Raw genomic sequence first — 27,362 nt, 5'->3', positions numbered from 1 at the left:
CTCTGGTCTGCCCCACTAGTGACCGCAGTGAGTGTCGAGAGTCAGGGGACCCTGTCATCTATCTTGTAATTTCCACACAGGAAGAGCTACTGAAGGGTGTGTTTGCTGAAAGGAGACACAGATGGATGGACAGACGGACGGATGATGCAATTAAGATCAAGAAGGGAAGCCACCAACCTTGCACAGCAAGATAACAGGAAGTGCTGACCGTGCCAGCTTCATTCATGGCACTGCAGGTAAATCGTCCACTGTCTTCCGCAAAAGCTTCGCGAATCATGAGACGAGCAATGCCATTCTGGAAGGTTATCTGGAAATCAATGGAACTTTCGATTTGGTAGTCTTCTCTGTACCATGTCACTTTGGGAGATGGGTACCCAGAGATGTGACACTCTAAGGTGACAGATTCACCTTCTATGACAGTCACATTTTTTAAGCCCTGAAAAAAGAAGAAAAAAAGAATTGCCTCTGTGCATACATTCATTAGTCACCTCTTTAAATTAAATCACATACGCGCTTGCACCTTGAACATTTTAATTGAACATAAAATGCCCTATGATGAGGACTCAAGAACAATTAACATAGACTTGGAAATTGTAACATTCCCAGTTTGAAATCAGTGCCAAGCATGTCCCAATCTCTGTAGTGGAATTACATTAATTCCATACAACCAGGAAGTTTCTGTTATTCTCACATGTTTCAATTCTAGAGAAGCCTTAAGATCATGAGTCGACAAAGCTTTTGCACAGGCCCTCTAACTGGAGCTGATCTGCCATGCTCTGCCCATGGAGTGTTGAGAATCTTCTGTCTTATTAACTATTTTTGTAAACTCCCCCTGGTAGCAAATCAAAGGCTCCATAGGGGTCCTGTTGCTCTTTATATCCCCACAGTTCCTGAAGTAATTCTGTACATACATCAGGATCATTAAAAACCAGTAAGAATGATGGTTGCTGAGTGGAAGTCCCCTTTCCTGGTCAAAGAGAGTACCGAGTGAAAGCCAGAGCTTGTAAATGCACTATGGCACTTTCCTGAAAGTATGAGGCGTTGGTTTTTGCTAGCTCACATTGAAGGGGTTTGGGCACGGGTAAACAGAGGCCAATGTGCTGATGCATTTACTCACCGAGACTAAGGTAGGTGGAGTAACAGGGACTTCAGCAGGTGCAGGCACTCGCGCTGTTTCTGTTACCTACAGTTTTGAGAAAGGAGGTTATAAAGTAGCCACAGAGTGAAGGGAAATTTCATGAACTGTCAGCATGTACCAAGTAATACAAGTATTTCTGTGAAACCACCTCCCTTCCATAGCATGCTTGATAAAGAGCAGCATGGGCATGGGAAATGGGGAGGAGCACCCTCCTGGTCAGTCAGTGGCCCACCTTGGCTTCGCGCCCATGCAGTAGTTGGAAGTGTTCCTCACGAACAGTGGTGCCGCTAATGGTCACTCCAACTTCCTTCTTCACCTCAATGCCAGCCTGACTCTTGTAAGTATCTGGGGCCGGCGTGTCAGCGAAGGGGAACTGTGGGGAAGGGGTGGGCTCTGCCCTTACTCTCATCTCCCCAGGCTTCACAGTGGGTGCCTTCACCGATTTGGTTATCTTCTGAGTAGAAGACGTAGTAGACAACTCTTTCTGTAATGTGGCGATAGCACTTCCAGCTATCGATGCCTGGATGGGAGAGCAATGAAAATGGCATGACAGAATACAAGTCATTCGGAAATGCTCAGGACTGTTATCCCAATGTTGACCTCATTCTATCTGCCCCCAAGTGCTGGCATTGCAGGCACATGCACCATGGCTGGCTTTGGTCTATTTGACCAGAATACTTTCTATGTGACCAAATACTTTCATTATTTCTCTTACAGTTAATGGAAAGACAACTTATAAAGGTACTGGTTATTTCTACTTAGCTAGAAAACTTTAAAATTGCCCCTTTAAAAAGTTGCATGAGATTCCCTCAGTTTGTGGCTCTTCTGGAGCTCAGCCAGGGATTTTCTTGACTCAATTCTGATGAGTGCTACCTGCATTATATGAGGATGTCAGCCACAAGTGTACACAGAAGGTAAAAAAGGTAAAAGCAGACATTCAGAAAAGTGTTTAGATGGGCTCCTTACTGTTTCTATTCTGAAGTGTGTGTGTAAGTTATTTGGTTTCAGTAGTAACTTCAGATTATCTCCAAACACAGGCATTATACATTGCTCATGATTCTTTGAGGATAGAGAAGGGAACTTCTTATTGTTAAAACTATAGTAACTAATATTGAGGGTTGTTATGTGTTTCCCCATGAGGCAGAACTAATAAGAAACAGAAGCAGGACTCTAGTCATTACATAATCAACTTTAATTACCATGTGATAATAATAAATGCCGAATTGGGAACCATTACAATGGGGAACTCAAAGTAATTTTTTTTAAACTGGTCAATTCTGAGAATATTTTGGGATTTTACATTTGAATGACAGCCACAAGTCTATGCGACAGGTGAAAATAGACATTCTCCACTTTGCTATATGGCAGATATGTTTGACTTGTCATTGTCTGTTCTTATTAAAAATGCATGAAGTTAAGTTACTCAAAGTGTCTTAGGGCTTATGAGACACTATATTATATAAACTACTACCATTTACAGAATGATTAGAAATGTATTAATCAAGCCAGGTGGTAGTAGCACATGCCTTTAATCCCAGCACTCAGGAGGCAGAGGCAGGCAAATATAAGTTCAAGGCCAGCCTGGTCCACAGAGTGAGTTCCAGGACAACCAGGGCTACACAGAGAAACCATGTTTCACAAAAAAAAAAAAAAAAAAAAAAAAAAAAAAAGGAAGGAAGCAGCTACGCAGCTACTAGTCAAAGCAACTGAGTTTGAACCATCTTTGAAAAAAGAAACAGAATCCTGTGTGGATTTTGTCTACCCTAGGAGACCCTTTTTAGAAGACAAGGTTCAGGGCATTCATGAACACCCAATTGGCTACACACAAATGCCCTACATCACAAGCAAGGGACTATTCTTTTAGTTAACCATTTCTTTATTATGTTCCACATCTTACCTCATATCCATGTTCTGTCTTAGGTACAGTAATCTTTGAAACAGTAAAGTGAGGGCTTGCTGTGCGGGGGCGTTTATCCACATGGACCAATCTTTCAGTTGATATATCTGTAGTTTTCTTGACCTGAATCAAATGAAACTCAGTGACATCACTGCTCATCAGCTGTCCACAGCATGTGTTGCTGCTCTCCCACACACAGTGAATACAGTAGTAGACTCACCTGTGATGATATGTGCATTCCCATTTGCTCAGTAGTTTTGACATGAGTCTCAGAAGGAGCCTGAATCACGACAGGCTTGACTGCCTTGGGGACAACATGGGGTTCTGAGGCTGGGCGCTGGGGCTGCTCAGGGACCTTTGGGGTAGAAATGTGTTCCTTGTAGCCATACTCTAACGTGGTCTTCTGGGTGTATGACTCTTCTACATGTGCAGGCTCTCTGGGTTCTCGTACACGGGCCTGGTCAACAGCAGCTACAACGGTGGCCACAGCTTCTGCCTTTTTCCCAGCGCCCACCTGAAGAAAAGGTTAATCGGCAATAATGTCAAAGTTACACTTGAGCATCTTTTTCCAGGGACATCCTCCTGGGGATTGTTCCCCTAGTTACTCAGAACAGACAAAGGTGAAAGGTGTGATAAGTATAGAGAATTTGTGTTATAAGGAAAGGTTAATTGCTTAGAAATGTAAATGGGCTTTTCCAGGAATTTATATTCCATTAATTATTATATTGCAAAGGGTCCTATTTAGCTAGACTATACCTATCTGCTATATACTAGACAGTAGATCACACAGACACAAGACAGGACAACATGATATGTATGTAAAATCCTAAGGACATTTCGAGTATTTCAAACAATTTGTGTAGGCTAGACAGATGGTCAGTTAGCAACTATGAAATAAGAACTTTGGAGCAGGTTGTCTTCATTGATTATTTTTATTATTTTGTCAATCATTTAGTCTGGTGTTGACACTGCAACACCAAAGATAAAAGCATACTCAGATACTGTCATCATCACAAGAGAAAAATCAATTGTTGTCAAGTGACATGGCTGCATGCAAATGTGAGATAAAATGAAAGCTCCCAGTCGGAGATGAACACCTGAATTTACTCAGGACTCACTGGGGATAAGCTTTATTCAATCGATTAGCAAAATAGCTCTCTTAAAGCACAGGAAGGAAAACATTGTGATTGAAATGAAAGTGTTATCGTGTTTGGATTCAAGAGAACAACTTGCACACTGAAGTTCAATTTGCTTTCATCTTTGCTGGGAGTTAAAGCAAAGAGATAGACAAATATTATTTCCTCCTTCCTATGAATTTGATTAACATGAACAAGAACACAATTGGCAAAGGTGTTCTCATAAAGCAAGTGAAGCAGCTGTGAGGAGGCATGTATATTTTAGTTCTGGGCAACACTGGAAATAGTCCAAATAGTCATGTGGCTGGGACTGTCCAGTGCACTTTAGAAGTAAGGCTGATCCTTCTATTAATCCCTAGTCTATCCTTCTGCTATGACTATGGTTTAACGTGCATCTGAAATATACAACAAGTATAGAACCTAGATACCTTTTGAAGTAGCCTCTGGACCATATTTAAGGCATAAACAAAGCCTACTAAAAGATGGGATTGAGCCTTATATAATTATGGGCTTTAGTGAGAATTTCTTCTTCAGAAGACTAACACTCTAATCTGCTCTGAAAGGCTATAAAGACCATCTTCCCTTCAGATGGCATTTTGGAAGAAGCCACTATCTATCTATCTATCTATCTATCTATCTATCTATCTATCTATTATCTATCTACCTATCTTGTATCTATATATGTCATCTATCTACCTATAGATATAGATATATGAAGCTCAAGTCAGTTAATTGTTTTCATTATTAGTTTCTTTTATAAACACATGGGCAACTACTTGACTCTATAGCTGTTTCTGCATGTTTATCTTCAACAGAGAACACTAATACGAACATATCACTCTTTTGAGAGAAACTGAATTTTCAGTCTATCTCATTGACACCTTTCAAGCAGCCTGTGATAGGAGGCAATGTGAAGTTTCAGCTTTATTCTGTTGACAAGAAAATTGACCAAAAATCACTCAATTGAGTTAACATATATTGCCTTTAATTTTAAAAATGTGCTTCAAAATCTTATTTATGGTAGTATATTTCAAATTGTAGAAGAATGTATCATTTTCTTAGATTAATGTACATATGTAGCTGTATATAGATATAGATACAGATATACATATAGATGATGCAGTTTGGTGCAAATGAATACTGAATGCTGTTAGCTGTTCTTATTCTTTAGTAGACTTAAATATCCTTTATTTATTCTTGGCACCCAGATAAGCATGGCCACAAATTGGATTGGGAGACCCCAATTTACACCAGTTAAAGGCTGAGAATTAATTTAAGAAAAGTGTTATGTAACATGGTCTTTTATAACTAGAAATGCTAACTGTGCCTCTGGAGGACTCAGACCAAATCTAATCATCTCTCACACTTTGTTGACAAGTAAAGCAATTAAGCAGACCACCAGGGGCACACAGGCTCAGGATAGCTGAGAGATTATACAAGCTGATGATGGGGTAAAACAATGTGCTTCACCTCCACGACACTGGCTTTCATCCCTTCTTGCAAATATATATGTTCTTGCTTAATGGCCAGTGCTTCTGTAGTCCTTGGCAGTGTGGCTGGCTCAGTAGGCATTACAGTGGCCACTAATAACTTAGATAGGGACATTTTCTCAGCCTCAATTCGTAGCCTCTATTCTTGGCCTCTATCCAACAACAAAACCAAGACAGGCAAATTCATGTGGATGGGAAGAGAAGTGAAAATTAGCCATAATTCTTGAAATATGGCTTATAATAAAACTTTTGTTGCCTATGAGACTTTTAGGAGGCAGACATACCATTAAATATTAGACTTTGATAAAAGTTTGAATTTATCTTAAATCTTGCCTTAAAAAAATTAATTGACAATCTTGTATTAGAAATGGACACTGAGGGAAACATACGCAGAACACAAACAACATCAACAAAACTGAAAACTTTAGTGGCCAGTTCCCAATGGAGAATAACTTGGGTAAACAGCTCATTTAGAGAGAATTATAGTTACGGGAGGTAGTTTAATTCATGGGATTTGTATAGCTGCAAATAGATGAGGTAACATTTTTAAAACATATATGTAACTGTTCCAGTTGGGTATATCTTTATCCAGATTTCTCAATACTGCATCTTGCATAGCTTCAGTGGAAGCTGCTAAAATAGGCATTATACCTTTCTATTTCTTTCCTCCAGAGCAAAAAAAGTTCAAGTTTCACATGAAGAGAATTATAGGCAATTGAAACAAATCCTTAGATTGTAGTATAATGCACTGAATTCAAGGCTCCTACACACACACACACATACACACACACACATACACACCTCACTGTAAGATTCATCACTTCCTGTATGTGATATTTTTTTTATGTTCATTGAGTCTTTTAAAATTAGCCCACATGCAATTTCAGTCATTAATTTGTGAAGTATGTCCAGGTGTTAATAATAAAAAGTTGAAAACACCAATAAAAACAAACTGGAAAAGAAAATATGCTGCAATGTTCATAACAAAAATTACTTTTTAGTTTCAAATTATTTAATTATTTAAAAATAAATCTGATTAATAGTGTGTCTTACACAAGAAGGTTGATGTGTGGTATTAATGTGTTACAATGAGGGGTTCACATGAGATTTGGGATTAATAGATTATCATGGATTCCACACTGGAATAACAGTCACCTGTCCATGGGTAACTTGGACGTGTTCTTGTCTAGTTGCCATGGCTTCTCTAGATCTCAGAATTGTTTCTTGCTCTTTGGCTTTAGCAGTAGCAACTGCTATCGTAGACAAGGCAGTTTTTTCAGCTTCCTTTTTCATCTGATCATTATGGTAAAAGCAAAGTTTAAGTCGTATGGGCTTCAGACACACAGGATATGACCCCCCCTGACATACACACTCCATCCCCCTGCTAATGGGATGCTGAGATAAAATCATTCAGAGTTAAATACTCACTTAGCAGTGCTCATATAGAATGACTGGGGATCACAGAACATAGCAATGTTATCAGTAATATAATCTCTAGATGCTTGCCTGTATTACTTTTAAAAATTAAACTAAGATGCTAATGTTCATGCAAATAACAGTGATTAACAAAATAAATTACAAGCGTTATAGGTGGGTGAATATCAAGTGTGAAGGAAAAGTTAATGGTGCTCAGTCACATGTTTACTCTTTTTAGTTATGAATTTACAAAGAAAAAACAGATTAATAATTCATACTATGTAATAGTTAATGGTTTACTAGAAGATAAACTTTTCACATCTCAAATATCTGCATTCACCTTTTCCTGAGTTATTTGAACTTGATCTCTTTTGGTAGTGATGGTTTCTCTAGTTCTTGGTGCTAAATCTTGCTCTTTAATCTTGGGCGTGGCAACTATGACTTTGGGTACCACTGTTTTCCTAGTTTCCTTCATCATCTGGTTATATGGTTTCAAGAGAAAGGTATGAAAATGTCAATACATTTCGTGAGCCTCTAATAAAAAAACAAACAAACTGGGAAAATAGGCAGAATTCACAGGCATCTCATTAAACATCACTGCACTGTCTTGATCATTTGTAGGATTTCACTGGCAAAAATGCCAAAACAGTAAGACTTAAAGGAAAAATGGGATTCGGAAGAAAACGTGTAACACATGTCTGCACCCTGCTCATATTATAACCTATGCAGAGTTCCAGCAGAGACTTAAATCATGCATAATTTTGCCTTGAATACTGGAGTCTGTATCCATAGGAAGACATTGAAATGAATTACAGTCTATTAGTAGCAATCTAAAGAAAAGCAGTGAGTGAGGAATGAGAGTGATAGTGAAAGCCAGATGGGCAGTGAAGGTTCATAAGATTTTGAAGACAAGTGATGATGAAGTGCCATGATGGAAATGAGGATGGTTTGCAAGTGACATGACCCAAGAGTGACTTTCATGCCTGAAGGAAGTCTTCACCTGTTCGTGAGTGAGGTGCATTTGGTCCTGCTGTATAGCAACTTCTTCTTCAACTCCCATAGTTGCCTCTAGTTTTGTGGCCTTGGCGGTGGCAACTACCACCATGGATGCAGAAATTTTTTCTGTTTCCTGTCTTACCTGATTTTGTAGAGTAAAATGAAGATTTGAGTTTCAGTGGGCACAAAGGAAATGGTAAGATGTCTAGGCCACATTCAGATCACTGAAGGCTTGGTGATGAGGTAGAAAATGTCACATCCCCATTTCAGAGGTCTAAACATGTGTTTTCCTGAGGCATGAACTTTTCTATCAAGCTGTCCCTTAATAAGTTATGCCAGAACTAAAAAAAAGGACATTTGGACTATGTTGACGTGTTAAGAATGTCTCATGCTGAATGACTAAAAAAGGCAGCTGGCAGAACTCATCATCAATCTGCAATGTTACAATGGCCATTTGGATTCCTATGTTCCAAATATTGCCTAGCATGATTCCTGGGTCACTAAAGGCTCTTTTATCCTGTAGACAAGGTAAGCAAAACCTGGGCAGCTGACCCTAGTTAGCCTTTTAGAGGATAGTGTTCTCAAATGGATTTAAAGAAAGTAGCTCTTGGATCAGCCAAAAGCTTTGAGGAGAGCATGGGTCAAAGAACTTGAAATAAAAGCCCCTGCTCTTTAAAGCTTGGCGACAAAGGGGAGAAAAGTAGACTTCAATGACATCAAATTTTTCTTTCCATATCCTATACGTTTACTTCAGTGTTTATCACCCAGGAATTATGGGTACTGTCTTCTCTAATGTCCAACATTTCCCTTGCTGCTTAGAGTTTTAGGAGTGTGTATGTGTGATGGACAGGGTGAAGCTTGGGACCAAGCTAAGTGATCAAGGGCTCAGATTACATGTTCAAAATGATGTGCTAGTGGCTAGTGGGCAGAATCAAGGTGTACCTTCTGCTTAGGTATGATCTTTTAGGAAGTTTAAAGATGTACCCCCAAACTCTTCAAGGAGAGTTTATACCAACTGATCATGTAGGCACACAACAGTGCACAGAAAGCAGAATTTCCACTGTAGAAAAGTTTCAACTCTAGACACAGGCAAACAGTAAGAAGAAAAGAAAGAACTGAGATTCTAGTCTTTAATTCTAGGTGTAAGGTACACGCAACTGACTGGAAATGTGCCATTCATAAAAATCACAAAGCCAGACTTACTGTTTCTTGAGTTATTTGCTTTTGCTCTTGTTTTGTAGTAATTTCTCCGGTAATTCTAGTTTCTTGCTCTTTGGCTTTTGTTGCGGAGATCACTACCTTTGGTACAAAGGCTTTTTCAGTTTCTTTTCTTATCTGAAATCAATTGTTAAAAACAGAATTTTAGTGTTTCCCAATCTCCAATGGGGCTATCGACATATTAAATGCAACAAAATAGGAATGAATCTGAAGGTATGAAAGTCCCTTTCTAGAGATGTCATTAATTGAATCATCATACCTTAATTAATAGGAACATATTTATTCTCTCTCTGAACCATATATACATAAGTCTCTTTAGAGGAAGGGAATGTTGGACTCAAGAATGCTTGTTTTATAGACAGCTGTAATCTACTTTAACAAGATTTGTGTCTTCCATAGACATTTATAGGTAATTTAATTAGATGCTAATTTTGTTGTTTAAAAGTAATATTAGAGCTCAGAATAAATACTACTATGGAAGTCCCAAGAAGTAATTTTGCCTGGCTCTTTAATATGAGAATTGAAGAATAATTTACAGTCTGCCTACAGTTCTACTCTATTTTGTTTTCTACTTTTTTCTAAATATGATAATGGTTTTGAATACCAAGGCTTGTCTAAAATTGAGACACAATGTGATGGTATGTTTGGCATATCTTTGACAAAGTGTTGCTCAAATCCTGAGCCACAGATGGACATTTTGCTTCCATCTAATGTCCAAGGAATGAGTCCTTCCCACCCTCAGGTATCTTATCCCTGAAATTCATGACCACAGGGTGAAAAGAGATTTGAAAATGTATCCTCTCAAACTATCCTACAGACAATTGTCTACCAACTAGTCAATAGACTTATCAACTGGTCTTCTCCCATCTGTCCCCAGATACTTCTAATCCAGTCTCTGACAGTTTGACCTACTATGGTCACACTGTATTTTATAGGAAACCCATATGCTAATATCTAAGGATCAGGAAGCAGTGCTAAGCTTTTAAAATAGCATACTCAGATTTCCTGTCTATCCTCCCCTGATCCTACCACAGCACCCAGTTCATTTTTTTTTTTTTTTTTTTTTTTTTTTTTTTTTGGTTTTAACTCTGCTTGTTCCCTAGACACAGCCACAAAGTTAATCTTTGATATCTTTAATCAGGGTAGATGACTATTTAAAAAGTTAGATGGGATAGACCTTCATTTATTTCCACTATGAATGTTCAGTGACTCTAAGGGACATTGGTATCAAGCTCTTGGGAATAGAATAGATGACCCACAGATGTTATTTATGTGAAACCAGACACATGGCCCTGGAATTAAGTTGTTCCACAGTAAAGAATGACATCTATATTGACACATTGGTGCATTGCAAATCAAAAAAAAAAAGGTCTTCACCTGCTCATGAGTTATGTGCATCTGCTCTTGTTTCGTTGTAATCACTTCTCTGGTTCTTGATTTGAATTCTTGTTCCTTGGCTTTATCGGCAGCAACTGTAACCTTGGTGACTGCCGTCTTCTCCACCTCTTTTCCCACCTGAGTTTCATAAAAGAAAGGAAACATTGCAGTGCACACCACTCAGAAGCTTTCTCTAATACACCAGGGCCACGGTGTAGCCATCAACCTGCAGGGCAGGAAGGAAAGCTAGAGTCCTTTTAGACTATAACAATGTCTACTCAAATATGGGGTGGGATGTGACCCTGTATTTATATTCCTTTCCAGCTATGAAGCAAATGTCACATTTGTTTTGAGGAAAGTAAAAGCCAGGGTCCTTCGGGGTAGCTTAGAGAAATCTATGTCTGCCCTCAAATAGCAGTTTCCATGCCTAGCTTAGGTGGGAACTGAACTCAGACTTTGACCCGCCTTTTGTTAATGTCTGCCAGCCTCCAGCAGTCCCTGGGTGTCTTGAAAGCAGTAGTTAACTTTCACTTGCCTCACATAGCCAAGACATTTCTTCTGACCCAGTCTGTTCCTGTGATATTTACAGCTTAAACACATTTGATATTTCTGGCCACCTTTTCCTTGGGAAGCTCTAAAAGCCTGGGCCATGCTGGGTGGCCTGCAGCCTTCAGTAGGATTTGGCTCAGCAAGGGATTTGAATGTGCAATTACTGAAAGCAGAAATGAGCCAGGTGCGCTTGAGCACCCCTGGTGGCCCTGTGCGTACCTGTTCTTGAGCAGGTTGTATATGCACAGCAGTCGTGGTTTTCCTCTGAGCAGTTTGCTCTACAGCACTGATAACTGGTTCTCTCACTCTGGCCATATCAACAGCAGCAACAACAGTCGCAACAGCTGCACTCTTGTCTGTCTCTTGTTTCACCTGTCGTGTCAATCAACAAGTAACAAGGCTTTTAAAACAGTGGTTCTCAACCTTCCTGCTGCTGCTGCCCACTGCCCTTTAATTCCTCATTGTGGTGACCCGCGACCAAAAAAAAAAAAAAAAAAAAAAAAAAAAAAACAAATATTGTCATTGCTACTTTACAATTGCAATTTTGCTACTGCTGTGAATTGTAATCTAAGTAATTTTGGAGAGAGAGGTTTAGTGAGGGGAGTCGTGACCCCCAGGTTGAGAACCGGTGTTTTAAAATTATATGCCTGGTAGAAAAATTATGAAAACTGAAATTACCAGGAGCAAAGTATATTCGTACATAATTTCCCATTACTGCCCAGAAAGACGAAGTCTGCGTCATTACAATCCATACTTTATGAAAATCTCACAGGTTAATCTTTGATTCAGTTAATAAAACATGACAACCAAGCTTTATCTTCCATAGTGCTTATAAGTTTTAGGCTCCTATGCATTTCCTCTCTAACCTATCCCGACTTCTCCGTGCCTGGAATTGGGTCTGAGGAACCCGAAGGTGAAACGGGGAAAGCAAAGAGCTCTGACTGTACCTCTTTAGCCCCAGTAGCAACCGCTTCTGCAGTGAACGCAGCGCTGGCTGACACACTGGCCGCAGCGCCTGCCGCTCCACTGATGGTCACTTGCTCCTGGACACCGTATCTCCCTTCCCATCGCTCTTCTCTTCTGATCTGGGTAGAGCTTGTCATTGTCGTTTCTCTCATCTCAGCCTCAGTCGAGGAGGCCACGTAGCCCTCTTGCTTCCAAGGGGGAGGCACCTCGGGGCCTGTGGCCACTGCAGTTGTCTGGGTCTTGCGGATGAGCAGTGGGGACTTAACAGATCTGATAGGGGAAGTGGAGATCCTCCCTGCTGGAGACACAGACCTGGAAACCAAATGGCAGAGGTCAGAGCATTGGTGCAAGGCACTGCAGCAGGCAGGATGGGGTTTGGAGGGTGGGGTGACACGCTGGCAGTACTTCAGGGCAGGGTGTTAACTGTGTACCTCCACAGCCGTCTGCAGGGTACATAATCACACCTGAAAGTAATTAGTTTTAAATCTCAATAAGCCCCATGCTTATCTGCTGTAATCCCAGAAGGGAATCATCTTAATTCTAAGTAAGCTAAAGATCTGTGTGCCCCGTCTCACCTTATGACATTAGGAAAAGGAAAAGTACAAACAAGATGGTAAAGGTAGCTCCCTCCAAACACTACCACAGAAAGGACAGTGTGTGCCCATGGGGGATGGGAGAGTCTATGATGGGTGTTATATGGCTTTGGTAACTGAATGTTTGTGCTACTCTTGGCTAAACAAGTCACATTTCCCTTTCCCTCTGTCCTCCCCCTCCTTGTCCCTTTCTTCCCTTTTTGCCCCAGGCCAGGTGGAAATCTTCTTGCTGAGCCTTGCACAATCGGTTTGGGAACTGGCTGTGCTATGCATCATGGGACTGCTGTTCTAGCCAAAAGTGTTTGTGGGTAATTCTTTTTAATTCCCCCAAGTTTACTTCTATCTTCACCTTCATATTGTCACACTAAGAACTTCCTTTATGTAATATGAAAATTATCAGCTACTTTGAAATCTTTTATTAAATTGATAAGTATCTTCTTCCAAAATAGTTTTCACTCTTCGCTTTTATTGTGTATATCTGAAGTATAAATACCATCTATCAAAGGGTATGGGGATTAAATCCTAACAGTGATATCCAAAATGTCAGCTTGTTATCACCAGCAATCATTCTAGGTACAGAGCAACTATCTGAAGATTTTTTTTTTCCAAAATTAATTACCAATTAATTTGTTTTGCTGTATTTTACCTCTTGGTGGCAGTATTGCTTCACAAATTCTGCACACAGGGACATGTTTATAAAATGTATTCTGGCCCTTGCATAGGATATTTAGTTTGCATCAATCATAAATAAAACAATTCCCTCAATTAAGCTGAAGGTCCAGTGATATTTTCTCTAAGATACAAAATAATTTTGCAGAATGTTACATCAACCTGTTTCATGAAGAAACATTCAATCATTTTCTTGTAAAGGGCTGTGTGTGAGAAAAAAAAAACCAATTTATATTTTGGAAAAGAAATTGTTATCAAGCGGAAGGGAGGTCTAACAAGTATGGATCTATGGTTAAAAGAAATCACCTTGAAAAGACCAGTCTAAAATGGTGTAGGGTCTATGCCAACTGAAGGAAAGAGACAGAAGCTTCCTAGTTTGGACTTGCTTTGTTCTTGCTGTTTCTAACACAGTGGGTTTAATTCAAAAAGAGCTCGAGACATGATTAGCGTGACGAGAGTGATTAACAGCAGGCTTCAGGTAAGCCCATAACTGCGAAAATCAATGTAATTTGAGCCATTACGGGAAAGTGCTTATTTCTGCACTTACAATAATAAAAAAAATAATAATCACTTGATCACAGCTAGCCACAATGCACCTTGTCCAGTAAAATATGCTTGCTTTATCTACAACAAAAATCAAAATTAAGCCATGGGACATTTTAGGAAGGAGTCTATCTGGGATAACCATTATTTTCTTCACAAGCTGGCAATTATATTTTGTAATTATTTTAAAGCAAATGTTGCAAACCAACCAACCAGATCCCTACTAATAAATTCTCAGAAGGCTAAGATGGCCAGTCTGTTCTGTGGGGGATGGGGGTCAGAAATGTCTGTAATTCTAAATGACCCTCAGCCTTGAGTTTAAAATAGAGGAAGGCTGTTATCTCTCTGAGATTACATTTGGCCTGTGTTATGAGTGATTTCATAGTATGCAAACCTGGAAACAACTGAGATTAAATGCACACACACACAAAATGATGGATAGCTTTTTTTAAACTAAGATTTTTGTAACTTTTCATGTTAGTTCTAGTGAATTATCTTCAATTATTTTTTAAGTGGCCAAAATAAAACTTAGAGATACTTGCCACATTGTAAAATGTTTATTGAAAATTCACATCACTCCCTACATTTTTAAGTTTGTTCTGCATGATTCCTTTTCTTTAGAAATTAATTGGTAGAACTCTTAAATGCATCCTGTAGGTTGCATTCTCCCTACTTCCTGTTCTCTGCTGTAAATCTCTGGTAATTTCCCAAGGTCATATTCAGCATAGCTTTAGCGGCTGCTTCTGAACTGGCATTGCTCACAATGTAGCTAGCTGGTATTCTGTATGATACTTTCCAGCAGCAACAATGAAACATCTTCAGAACCGAGATTGTGGTGGTTTTCTGTTTTTGTTTTTTCCACATTTTATTGTATTATTTAGTCTAACAATGACCTTTTCTTTTCACCATAAAGATGTTTTAATTTTTATGGAGGATCTGCAAACCTAGTTTTAAAAGATCTCCCCATAAACATTTATTCTATCCCTTCATTTTTAGCACATGCATATTAATTATTTGTGCATGCATGCATGTTCGTGTGTGTGTGTGTGTGTGTGTGTGTGTGTGTTTGTCAGGGGTGGGCACAAACATGCCAGAGTGGAGGCTAGAGGAGAGTTTCTGGGATTGAGTTTCTTCTGTCTGCCAATGTGGTCTCAAAGATCTAACTCATGTGGCCAAAGCTAGTGGTGAGTGCCTTTGTCCATCAAACCATCTTGCCGGATTACCTTTAAGTTTTTAATTTAACATTTTAATCAAAATGCCACTTATTTTGTAAATGATATGAGGTAGAGAAGCCTGGGGTTGCTTTCTCCCAAACAGATAGCTAATTGGAACAGTCTTATTTGTAAAGAAAAATACCCCTCACTTTGATTAAAAAAACAAAAACAAACAAAAGAAAACAAATTCCCTGTATATGTAAATCTATACATCTATTTCTTTACTCTCTTGTCTGTGTCCTGGGTATGGTTTTCTGGTCACTCCTTTTTCACTGCTGGACATCGAGCACAGGTCCTTCCATGCCAGGCAAACATTCTTCCATGAGGCTAGACCTTAGACCCACCATATTTTGATAATAGTAACTTTACAGTGAATTTGGGTATTCTTTAAAGGTCAAATATGTCATTATTCCACTTTAGTTTTCTTAGCAAGGGAACTTGATCTATATGATTTTTAAAATTTCATTTGAGTTGATTAAAATACACTTTTGTGTGTATACGCTCAAATTTTGTAGTTTTCAGTTCATCATATTAAAAGCCTCATTATAGACTAACTTGCAAGTTTCAGTTGCTGTGGGTAATTTGTGTTTGAGTGTATAATTTCTGAACATTGACACAGGCTCGCCTCATACAATTCCTACATTTTAGCTAAGAGTAGAAATCCACTTTACTTTTTTAGATAAAATAATAAGTGTATGAAAAATATTTAGAAGGTTTTGCTTATTATTTGAGAGGATGGGTGTCTGGATAATGATTTTCTGTTTTCAAGGGATACCTTCAACTAATGAGCTCATTGGTTCATTACAAAACACTTCAAATCATCTGGCTTCTAGAACTTTTATTTTACAGAGGACACAACAAAGACCTTGGGGAAGCCTCTTAACTTCTCTAGCTATAGTTTCCTACCCAAACTATTGGGGATCCTGTTTCTTTAGGGCTGTGAATATTTAATGAGATAACATTTGAGGAGTTTGACAGTGAGGTGCTGAACCATATATTATAGAGATTCTTATAACTAGTGTCCCAAATCAAACTGTAAGCAAGTAGTCTGGGTGATGGCTTTAGAGAGATTTCACTCTAAATTCTGCATAATTCTTAGTTCCCCATATTATATTTTGCCTCCAACAGTATGTATTCGTTGAATAGACTGCAAATAAGAATTTAGAACCTGAGTTTATAAATGTCTTCAATTAACCCATGGAAGATGAGCATGGTAAAGATCACATTCCAAGACTTCTTGGTCTTTTTCCCATCACATGCTTCTCTTTTGGTTGCATAATACTTAATTTAGAAAAATGAATGAGTGACACAGTCTTCAGAGAGAAGATTTACCTGACCGGAGATGGGGTCGGTGCCCGCACATGTCTCACTGGCGAGGGGGAGTGTCTTATTGGTGATGGGGACTGTTGTCGGGCCATCTGTGTTTTGGCAGCAATGGAAGGTGGTGTTGGAGACCTTGACTTTGGTTTAGGGGGTATCCTGGGAGGTGTTTTATGTGGCAGCTGTCCAGAGGCACCATCTATGACCATCTCAACTGTTGCAATTGATCTGGCATCAAAGTGGGCTTCAATTTTCTGGGGAAAAAAAAAAAAAAACAGTTGAAAACTGGTTGTGGTGAATGGGGAAAGCCAGGGAACAACCTGAAAGACTCGGGGCTGTTTTTATAGGAAACTTACCTTTTCAATCCGGGTTTGTCTTGTTTCTGAAATCTGAGCAGTCGAAACAATTGTCTTTGTCTTTTTAGCAGGTACTACCTCTTCACCTGTGGAAATGGAAAGTTGCGTGTTTTAGGAGGGAAAAACCACGATCCTTAGGACAATTTCCTGTGTGTGGGAGTAGGGAAACAGGCAAGTTGTGGCTTTCATGGGAATATGAACTAGCTTTCAAAATAGAAAACGTTTATTAGAAAGTAATTCCCTTATTACTTAGTTAAACATTCCATTGTTTGCCAACAACGTGCAGATGTACACCACTTAATTGATATGTGTTCTGGTTCTCATCCTCAGCAAACAGCTTCAGTGGGCTTCAGCACTGAACTCTTCCCTAGAACCCCAGAGACCCCGGAGAGGGTGGGAGGATGGAGTGAGGATGGAGTAAAGAGAAAGCTTTGATCTTAACTCCAGCTTGTACCCCCAGGGCGGCTGTCTTGGGGGAAGCGGGTGGACCAGCTCCACAGGCTTCCATTCTGGCCCTGTCCCCTTCTCCTTCTTAGCCTCCACTACCTACCTTGAACCAGCAATTCTGCAGTAGAAGTGGCTCTTCCAACGCTGTTGGTGGCATTTACAGAATAGGTCCCGGAGTCTTCAGGATATGCTTCAGCAATCAGTAAGCTGTAGAGGTCGCCTTCTTGAGAAATTTGGAAATCAAGGGAGCTCTGGATTTCCGCTCCGTCCCGGTAGAACTTCACCACAGGTGTAGGGATTCCAGTCACTCTCACTTGGAGCCGCACTTGGCTCCCTTGTCTCACAGTCATGCTCTGCAGCCGCTGAGCGAAGTTAGGTGGTGCTGTCTCCGCTGCCAAGGGCAGAGAAGAAAATCAGGCCCAACTCAGGGATTAACTCACCAACCCAGCATCCTTGACTGTCCTTGAACCCCAGCTCGACCAAGTGAGTGATAGCTAGAATGCAGCAGGAACAGAAGGCTGCCCTGCTGGCATTTAATAGTAATTGCTTTGCTGTCTTTGGCAGTTCTTGGCTACTGCACATTGCTTTTAATTTTTTTTTTCATGCATATGTGCGTGTGAATGAGGTTACATGTACCATATGTGGGCAAGGTGCCAAACAGGCCAGAAGAGGATGTCAGACACATTAGAACTGGAGTTACAGAAGGTTATGACCCAGCATGTGTGTATTGGGAGTCGTACCCTGGTCCTCTGTAAGATCAGTAAGCCTCTTAACTGATAAACTATCTCTTCAGCACTTAATAGTTTACCAAAAAGTCTAGATGTTGCTGTACTATTCTAGACCTTTCTGGCACTTCCAGCGCTCGAACCCTGCATTTTGCTTTGTATACTACATAAATTGAACTAAAGTGGGTTCCAGTGGTAGGTAAAATGAGTGCATCCATGACTTATTGAATCATTAAAGTTAATTTAATTTTAAAAACTCCTCCCACCAGATTGATATTAAAAGCACCAAAATATTTACTTGCATTTAAAATGTTATTCCAACAGTGGCAGGCTTTCATATTAACTGTGCTACAGAAAGAAAGAAGTCTTTCTTGGTTTATTACATGAAAAGAAAAATGTCCTCTTTCATTTTTTTTTTTTTTTTTTTTTTTTTTTTTTTTTTTTTGCTGTTTGGAAATTCCATATATTTTACAATGAATCTTAGCTGGTTTTAGCCTCCTATTCCCTTCTCCCATTCTCCTCCCCCTTCCCAATAAGCTCCTCCTCCTTGCATGTCCTCTGTTTGTGAGTGACCCACTGAATTTAATTAGGATTTCTGGCCCAAGCCTGGGAGGGAAGTTATATACTGAGCAAGAGCATCTCACCAGTGACTATACCACTGAAGAAAATGATTCCCTTTCTTTTAGCTATCATTATCTGCCAGTTCTCCCCCAGGGAAGGGTGTGACTGTACGTGCATTCCAGCGTCCACATCCGTTCACTCCCCACATTTTATCATGGATGCTGGAATGCGTCCTGGCACATATTTGTTCCTGATCTCTAATTCCATGGTCAAATGACCTAAATAGAAAGTACACCAGGCTGCTAAGAGATGAGCTTTAATGTGCACTCAGGAAATTCAGAGCTGGGATGCCACGATAAGAGTTCATTGAACACACTGCAAAAAGCAGAATAACTCTTGTTCTTCATAGGTGTTTATCATATTAAAAACTGAAGGAGTGCCAGGCAGTGGTGGCACACCCCTTTAATTTCAGCACTTGGGAGGCAGAGGCAGGTGGATCTCTGTGAGTTCAAGGCCAGCCTGGTTTACAGAGCTAGTGCCAGGACAGGTTCCAAAGCTACTCAGAGAAACCCTGTCTGGAAAAAAACAAACAAAAAACTGAAGGATGTACAAAGTCTACCAGAGCAATTGGAAATTACTTTATGGAAAAGAGGTATCATATTTGCATAACAAGCATTTGCCCTTTCCTGAGTATGTTTACTGTGCAGTATTTTCAATGCCTAGCTTATGGACTTCCTTCAGAATTATTGCTAAAGTGGAATACCGAGTGATTTCTGGAACACTCCCTATTCCTTGATAAGGCTCCAAACTCTCTACCTGCTGAGGAACACCATCTTTAGTGTTTTTTCACTATACTTTGAGTGTGTGATACATAGAGACACTGCTTTCTCAGCTGCTTTGTTCTTCATCCTCAAGGAGGAATAAATTACACTACCCACACAATCATGTACGTTCCTGCTACAGATCCTTCTTCAGCTTGGGAGCTGCCTCCTTTGTGGGTACAGCTCTAGCTGGAGTCCCTCCATCCTGGCTGAGGACAGGCTAGCCTCTACCGTCCTACCTGTCACAAGAAGCTCAGCAGTACTAGTCGCTTGTCCAGATCCATTGGTGGCTCTCAGGGAATATCGTCCACTGTTGGCTTTAGTCACGGCGGGGATCATCAATCTAGCGCGGCCATCGCTAAAGGAGATCTGCACGCCGGGCAGAGTGGAAGTTGAAATCACCTGGCCATCCCGAAACCAGCTCACCTCAGGAACTGGGGAACCTAGAAGGCAAGCAGTCATATTTACATTGGAGTAGACACTGCTCAGTCCTCTGTCCTTTCCCATCCTTGCAAGGCCTTGCACTGGGCTGTCAAAGCTAGCTGGAGTGGAACCCATTTAGTGATGGTAACAGCATGACAGTCACATGACACAAATGTACAATTGCAGATTATTTGGAAGGCCTGGCAGCTTACATAGTCCTACCCTTTCACTTTATGGAGTTGGGTTTGAGGTCCATTGAATCATTTCTCCAAGGTCTCTCAGTCATCACTGGCACAAAGGCACATCTTCCACCCTTTAGTCAGAGCCCCATCTGATGTAATTTACTAGACATTTAAAAAATAATGAGAAGGGTTCTGAAACATAGAGCACTGCAAAAACTTTGAAAGGTGACCATTGTCATCTGTGAGAACATGAGGACTAGAGGCAGCAAAGCCATCTTACAGCTCTGCCTCGGGAGGTCATGCTTACTCCCTTCTCCACTCTTTAAGGAACACTGTCCAGAATGTCCTTGCAAATGTAACTGCAGCAAATATGCCCTTACATGGACAGGCTGTTCCTCATGTTAACTCCAAAGCCAAACCCAATCTTTTAGAACAACATGTAAAGTTGGAGTAGCAAGAGGAAAGTCAGATTTTCTTCAGTTACTGTCAAGAACAGTGTTAGAGGTTTCATGTTTTATTAAAGTCTAGTGTGTTCAGAGGTTGGAATCTACTCCAGGGAATGTCTATTTAGCTTCAGGCATTCATGTTTGTGGCTTTTCTCCTTGTTGATAATCGAATGGTCACTGTGTTGTCCTCACACCAGCCAACCTCCCATTATGGGAGGGTGAGTTTTTTAGACTGATTTGTGGGGGTCAAACATCATTTGTGGTGTATTTCTAAGAACTTACAGACACATAATGAGGAGAAATGTAAAGCTATGAAGACTCCAGCCAGCTTCCACTACTGCACAAAGAGGCAAATTCCCATCCCCTGTGTGTTCTGCTCAGTTTAGAAGTTACAGAGGATTTGAAGAGAAGTGAGTTAATTATTTGCGAGTTCATCATGCAAAAGGAGAATTGAATTGATTCCTATCAATAGCAAATGAGTGATGTCATATTTTAGCAAAGTGTTACACAGTTACGCAAGACTCATACATAATACAAAAAAGGAAAATTTAAATTATACCATTATTGCAAGCCATACTTAAAAACCAAAAAATAAAAAACAAAGAGAAAAAAATGAATTTATCACAGTTTCACTGAATTATGAACTAACCATAGTATCATTTAATAAGATCTTATATATGACCAGTCATGGTAGTATAGAAGGAGCCATTGATTCAATAATTTTGAAATTATTTACAGTGTAGTTTGTAGACAGCCCTCCCTCACTTGTTACGAATCTTGCACAGTCTACAATCATCCCTAAACCAAGTGATGGAGAAAAAGAGGCAAAAAGAAATGGGTAAAATTCATTTTAATTAAATTCTAGGGCAAATGTTTGTACCCTTTGAGTATAATGACTGAAAGGGCGGACAGTAATATGCTTTACCATTCATTGCAAAGGTGGAGGTCTTTAATTCACTAGAATGATTTAATGAAGATGAAAAACCCAATAAAATAGTTATCATGAGTAGTCATTGCACCTGCATCCATAGAAAGTTGGGTGAATTGTTTTTCTTTTCTATATAAAACAACTGAAATCAAGGTGCAGACTACTTTCCCAGAAGCTCTGTCACTGGACCCCATTGCACAAGGGTTGTTGTCTGTCATGCTGGCTCTGCACCTGAACCCAAATATAGAATGACCAAATTTGGTCCTACTTAGTTGCTAGACTCTGACAGCAAATTTTAATCTAATGCTAATTATTTTTGCTTTCTGGAATTATAAATATGAATAAAACATTTTCAAGTCATTATATTGTCAGCATCCTGTGAACAGGATGCCCTTAAAATGACCTTCCTATGTGTGATGCCAATTTTACATAGCAAATGGGGTTTAAACTTGGTTTCAAAGACTACAAAAGAAAAAAGTTACTGTATTGGAACACTGCAGGTCGAACAGAAAAGCACACACACGGGCTTACCACTAACGTGAGCCTCAAAGGTTGCGGTACTACCCTCCAGTACCACAACGCTTTGTAACGGCTGCGTAAACGTCGGTGCTTGAGTAGTCATCTTTTTAGGCACTCTGAAAAAGGAAAAGAAAAACCAGTGAAAATGTTGATGCTCAGCAGCTACTTGGTGGAGACAAAAGCATGGATTTCTCCAAATGGATTTCTTTAGGCATATGTGGTCTTAGAGCAATGGGAAGCCTTCTCCTAGGGTTTATGCAGTTGACCTTTGAGCAATTTTAAGGAAAATGGAGGTGGGGGCCCCAGGAGCCAACCAGAGCAATGACCTCCCCCTAGTGGTCAAAGCAGGAGCATGCAATCGTACCCAAAATGGAAAATCAGGTTGGGAGTGTAGAAGGGAAAGCCAAACTACAATGTAGGAATTTCAGAGACATGATGTGACATAAGAACCTTTGCATCAACACAGCATATAAAAGACGATGACATTAAAAAACAAAACAAAAAAACCCAATTCCTTCCCCCAGCCATTCTCACCACTGGGAGTTTTACAAGGTAACTTTGTTTTAGGCTCTGTCCCATTACTTAAAATCATCACCCAAAAAAAAAAAAAAAAAATCTGTACTCTGCAAGCCTTTCACTAATTTGAAAAGTGAAAAGTGTTGGCAAGTATTTTCACATCCATAAGCTTTTTATTTTTCAACAGCATAACAGGCTTTCAATGTTCTAGCATTTCTGTACATTGTATGTAATGGCACAATTAATGTCGCTGAAGTAATCATCACAGAGAAAATATTTAATAGGCCAAAATTTAGTATAGATCTGAAATAAAAAATGCTGACTTGAGTTAACATGGAGCAGTATGCAAACTGAATAATGGGAGGCTGGTGGGAAGTGTTCATTGGAATAAAAAGACCTGTGCTTTGTTATGTGAAATATTCAACAAAGGAACGAGTGAAAATTAGCAGTTAAATCCTTTTGTAAGTGAAAGAAAGTATTCAGTCTATCACTTTTGGAGATTATGTGAGAAATTTTCTTATGCATAAATGTCTAGTCATTCAGCTTGACCAGACTACTGTTCTGACATTGAAAAGCACTTTCAATTGTCTATTTCCTCATTATTATTTTTCATTAATTTTTTGTTCACTACAATGTTATATTTGCAATAATCTTCCTAATTATGTATTTATTAATAACAGACATTGACAATTTATAATCTCATCCCAGGAAGATGGGCATTCAAAGTGTATTTTGAAATTAAAAGTCTTTTATTTCTTACAGTTCTAGTATTAATATTTAGCTCATACCATATAATTGGATTGTGGGTTGAATAAACACGCATAATGAGATTTGGAACCTTCTGAAAAACAACTCTATAGCTTCACTGAAATTTTATGAAATGTTGGGATTAAGTGGCCTAAATGGGTTTGATATTCTTATTTTCTAAGCAGGATTTGGTTTCTTTGAGCACTTGGTTTTCAGAGGCCTAGGGCTGAAGGTATGCATCTGAAATGTCATGCTCCCAAAATAACCTCTCCAGCTTGACTGACAGCAGACAAGTGTCTGCCCCCCCCCCCCCGTCCTGCAACAGATACCTCAGCAGTTGATTCCCTTAAAAAGTCATGGGGTGTAGCTGATGCCACATGGGTTTTCTCAGAGCTATTCTTGGTCGGCCTCACTTTATCACAGAGTCACATAACCTTGTACATTCCCAACAGACACGTTTACTAAGGAAGCAAACGTTTCTGCCCCCATTTCAGAACCCCCAGGTTCTAGGATATCAAGTGCATTAAAAAAATCTGAATTGGTTAAACTTAAGCACTTGATTTTTTCATTTCAACGCCAAGTTTAAAAAAACACAGATTCACTCTGTAGGTCATTGAGAGCAAACCCTTATTAACAGCAGGCATTCATCACTCATACTGGCAACTAGAAACCAATCAGAAATAGCTCTAGGCATCAAACAAGCTGATTCTCACTCACCTGATTTCTCAAGAGTGCCTAAAAAGGGTGGGACTAAGCCCAAGGTTGCTTCGGAAACGACGTCCTATGTAGAGTTGGTTTCTCCAACCATCTCCGACATGAATCAGTGAGCCCCTAACCCTCAAAACAAAACCACACAGTTCTGACTGTGTGGTTTTGCTTTTCTATGCAATCCCTACACCCGAGGCGAGGTGGGAATGCACGACTGCTCCAGAACCAGGGGCTGGCTGGCGCTTATATTCCCCAGATCTGCTGACAGGCCCACATCCTCAGTGCCCGGCTCTGTGATTGGCTCTCTCAGGAAAGCATGCTGGGGGAGTATCACATACCACCTGTTCCTCTGATTGGCAGCGCTAAATTTAGAGTCTCAGAAAAGGCTTTACCAAGGAAATGGAATTGCATTTTAAAAATGACCTCACTGAGGCTCAGGGAAGTGTGTTAGTTGCAAGTGTGAAAAATTTACCCATGAGGATCTGAAACCAGAATGTAACAATGCAAAGAACTTGTGGACATTTATATATCTAAAACAATTCCAAACTTGAGCCCTGTGCCCTGTGAGTCAGCCTCCACTTCTGTTCCCTGCTCTCTAAATCCAACCAAATGGACCTGTCAATCATGGCAGCTGATGAAGAGATTTATATCACACATAGGTTTCATCTTCTTGGAAGGCACAGTTGCTGTAAGCTTAGCATTTGAGGAGAACTCGTTTGTACTGTCTGTTCTATAGAATAGTCACATTAATGTCAATGAGCTGAGTGTGTCTCAGCCCTGCAGGAAATAACACCCCAAAACAAATTCTGCTTAAGGCTTCAATCTAATCTGTATAGGACAATGTCCTCACTCCTGTTTGAGTTCCTTTTGGCCTGCCAGGAATATTTACACATACCCATGCCCTTTCTGAGCGGTGAAGTCTGAGTTTGAACTTGCACAAGGTTCTTTTACTTGGCAAATCAAGGCTGCACCACTAATCTCTACAGCCTGCTGTCACTAATGGAAAGCGGCTAGGGGATGATATACTTGCTATTTTGGGAGTGAATTTAATTTCAACCAAGAGATAATTCCAATACAAAAGATCATATCAAAAGGCCTTTCTTGTGGCTCAACCAAAGCATTTGTAAAAATCCGCTTAGAGCGGAGAAAATTGACTTGTTGATAAAGGAGCGACACTTTTATCAATAAAAATAGACGAAAAATTTAAATTTTAAGTTAAGTTTCCTTATGTTTCAGTAAAAATGTCCCCTGTTGTGAGATGAATTGGCCTTGTAGTAGACTTTCACTTCTTGAGCATTTTCTGTCTCCTGGTTACTTACACTGTGATAGTTCATTAACATTTAACAGCTTCAATTCACCAGCAACTGGTTCAGTGCCGCTTTATCAACAAGCTGACACCACCATGTCCTTATTTAAACAACTGTCTCCTTCACCTAAGTGGTGCTGTCTGTACTGGAGCTGCCATGTCCCAACCCCCACCAGGCTGTGCCTGTTATAACTCAGTTTCACCACGTTCTTCCCAAATGGCCAGTTTCAAGTTGTATACCTTGAAAATGACTCTCGGTCAGAGGCCCTGTTATGGGGAGATCTGTCAGTCATAATAGAAAGTAAGTGAACGTTTTGTTCGGGATACTCAAAAATTTGATATTTATTTAAAATTCATTTGTGCATCTTTGTGTGTATGTTTCTCTGTGTGTGTATGTGCATGTCCTTAGCATATGTGTGTATTTATAGGCTGTTTCTAATGTGGAGTATGTCAGTGTCCTGTCATGTTTATGGGTGGGGGGGAGTCAAGCCATTTTAGTTCTTATGGAAAATGGAAACTATAGCTAACAACTGAATAGAATCCTGGAGTTTGTATTCTATTGAGTCCAACACATTTCAGGGAGAAGATAAACTATAAAGCTCATCAAAGATTGCAAACAGAGTCACACATCTTTTCTCTTAAGCAGCTTTTTTGTTCACTGTCCTTGAAATTTCTAGACCTTTCAGTGTCATTAAGATGTTTGCCTTAGGGCACTTACATTTATAGGACACTCAGAGAAGGAAAGGAAGAGAAAAAGGATGGAGTACTTAGTGAAGACACACATTGCTATGGAAAGCTGCTAGGACTCTGACTGGTAAGCAGTATGAGATTGTCTATAACACCACAGTAAGTGTTAGCTTTTCCATTAAGTATGGCATAGTTGGAAGGCAGCATGCCAGCCTATTGGAAGTAAGCCATTTCTCAGACTGAGGAGTTTGCTGATGCAGTAAGATCTCCATTTAGTATCCTGACTGGGGAGGCACACAGATAATCCCAAACAGCTGCTAATTCAAATATAAGGCCTACTTAGTTTTGGAATGTGTGGCATGATTCTCCCTTTGAGCATCATATTCAATGTAATTTAATAAATATCTAGTAAGCACATGCTCCATGATGAACACTGTTTAAATTATTTTGATTTACATTCTGTTACTCTTGACTGACTCAACAAGTATCAACTGGGTGGGGATTTTGTGCCCTGCCTTGTGCTAGAGGGCATGTGCACACGCACAGAAGACAGCCTCCTATAGAGCATGGTCTTCACAGACATGATGAACTGTATCTCCCGGGACTGAGGTAGAGGTTAGAGCACATGCAAAACTCCCACAGTTACTCACTGTACACCTCTGCTGCTTTCACACTTTGTGTTAGGTACGTAGAACCACATACTAAAGTTACCACTTCCTGGGAGTCATTTGAGAAGTGGGAATGGTTTTAATGCCAACTTCAGGAGCAATTTCCAAGGGAATAAAAGCAAATGCAATGCCTCATTCTCTCTCTCTCTCTCTCTCTCTCTCTCTCTCTCTCTGTGTGTGTGTGTGTGTGTGTGTTGCTACTGGGATTTGGGATTATAGTAATTCATAGGCTACTCTGTTCTCTGGAAGTTTGTATTTTAGTAAATACTGTGGCATCTATCATATAGCAGCTGTATAGTCCTTTCCATTCTTATACTGTTCCAAAGTGGAAACATGGGCTCAGCACTCTTCTTCCACAAGGGAGTGGAACAAAACAAGTTAAGGGGTGCAGGGGGGGGGAGAGTGCTGCGTCCAGCAGCATGTGCTCCTGTGTGCATCCCTTAAGTAACAACTATAGGAGGAGGAAGGGAGATAAGAAATGGTTGCTTACAATTTAAGTGAGGATTGTCTCTAGCAGCAAGATGAAAGGAATCCATTTCTATCACTCTGCACAACGAACATCCACACAGCTTATGTCATATTAAAGTCAAAAATATTCTTTTACACGTATTTGAAACTTTTACCAAAAATCAGAAAGTTAAGTTCTTCAGTTTCTCTCTGGCCCCAGCTTCGGGGCCATGTGGATGGAGTCCTGCTTCCACCCTCTGTGAACTATAGGCATCTTGCTTGCATCTGTGAGGCTCTGATTTGCCTGTTGTGAGCCATGGATTATAATATCCATTTCAAAGGAAGATTAAATG

At 40.0% G+C, this 27,362-nt stretch overlaps 1 protein-coding gene across 1 annotated transcript in view; it reads right to left on the bottom strand.

Moving 5' to 3' along the window:
- Nucleotides 1–24,107, bottom strand: part of Ttn (titin) — a 271,496-nt gene extending 247,389 nt beyond the window's left edge. Inside the window, exons 1-18 of the mRNA XM_051184409.1 lie at nucleotides 23,911–24,107; nucleotides 21,943–22,046; nucleotides 19,672–19,875; nucleotides 17,429–17,716; nucleotides 16,879–16,964; nucleotides 16,535–16,776; nucleotides 12,165–12,495; nucleotides 11,437–11,589; nucleotides 10,669–10,806; nucleotides 9,277–9,408; nucleotides 8,078–8,215; nucleotides 7,418–7,555; nucleotides 6,817–6,954; nucleotides 3,256–3,549; nucleotides 3,036–3,158; nucleotides 1,371–1,658; nucleotides 1,118–1,183; nucleotides 178–436 (exon numbers count right to left, since the gene is read on the bottom strand). Of these exons, the coding sequence (XP_051040366.1) occupies nucleotides 178–436; nucleotides 1,118–1,183; nucleotides 1,371–1,658; nucleotides 3,036–3,158; nucleotides 3,256–3,549; nucleotides 6,817–6,954; nucleotides 7,418–7,555; nucleotides 8,078–8,215; nucleotides 9,277–9,408; nucleotides 10,669–10,806; nucleotides 11,437–11,589; nucleotides 12,165–12,495; nucleotides 16,535–16,776; nucleotides 16,879–16,964; nucleotides 17,429–17,716; nucleotides 19,672–19,875; nucleotides 21,943–22,033 (3,109 nt within the window). The 5' untranslated portion in view covers nucleotides 22,034–22,046; nucleotides 23,911–24,107. The remainder of the gene's footprint in view (nucleotides 1–177; nucleotides 437–1,117; nucleotides 1,184–1,370; nucleotides 1,659–3,035; nucleotides 3,159–3,255; nucleotides 3,550–6,816; nucleotides 6,955–7,417; nucleotides 7,556–8,077; nucleotides 8,216–9,276; nucleotides 9,409–10,668; nucleotides 10,807–11,436; nucleotides 11,590–12,164; nucleotides 12,496–16,534; nucleotides 16,777–16,878; nucleotides 16,965–17,428; nucleotides 17,717–19,671; nucleotides 19,876–21,942; nucleotides 22,047–23,910) is intronic.
- Nucleotides 24,108–27,362: the final 3,255 nt, after the last annotated feature.

This window comes from Phodopus roborovskii, unplaced genomic scaffold (genome assembly GCF_943737965.1).
Source record: "Phodopus roborovskii unplaced genomic scaffold, PHOROB, whole genome shotgun sequence".
In the NCBI taxonomy this organism is placed as follows: Eukaryota; Metazoa; Chordata; class Mammalia; order Rodentia; family Cricetidae; genus Phodopus; species Phodopus roborovskii.
The sequence above is the reverse complement of the archived record's forward strand: the minus strand, read 5'-3'. Positions and strand labels throughout refer to the sequence as shown.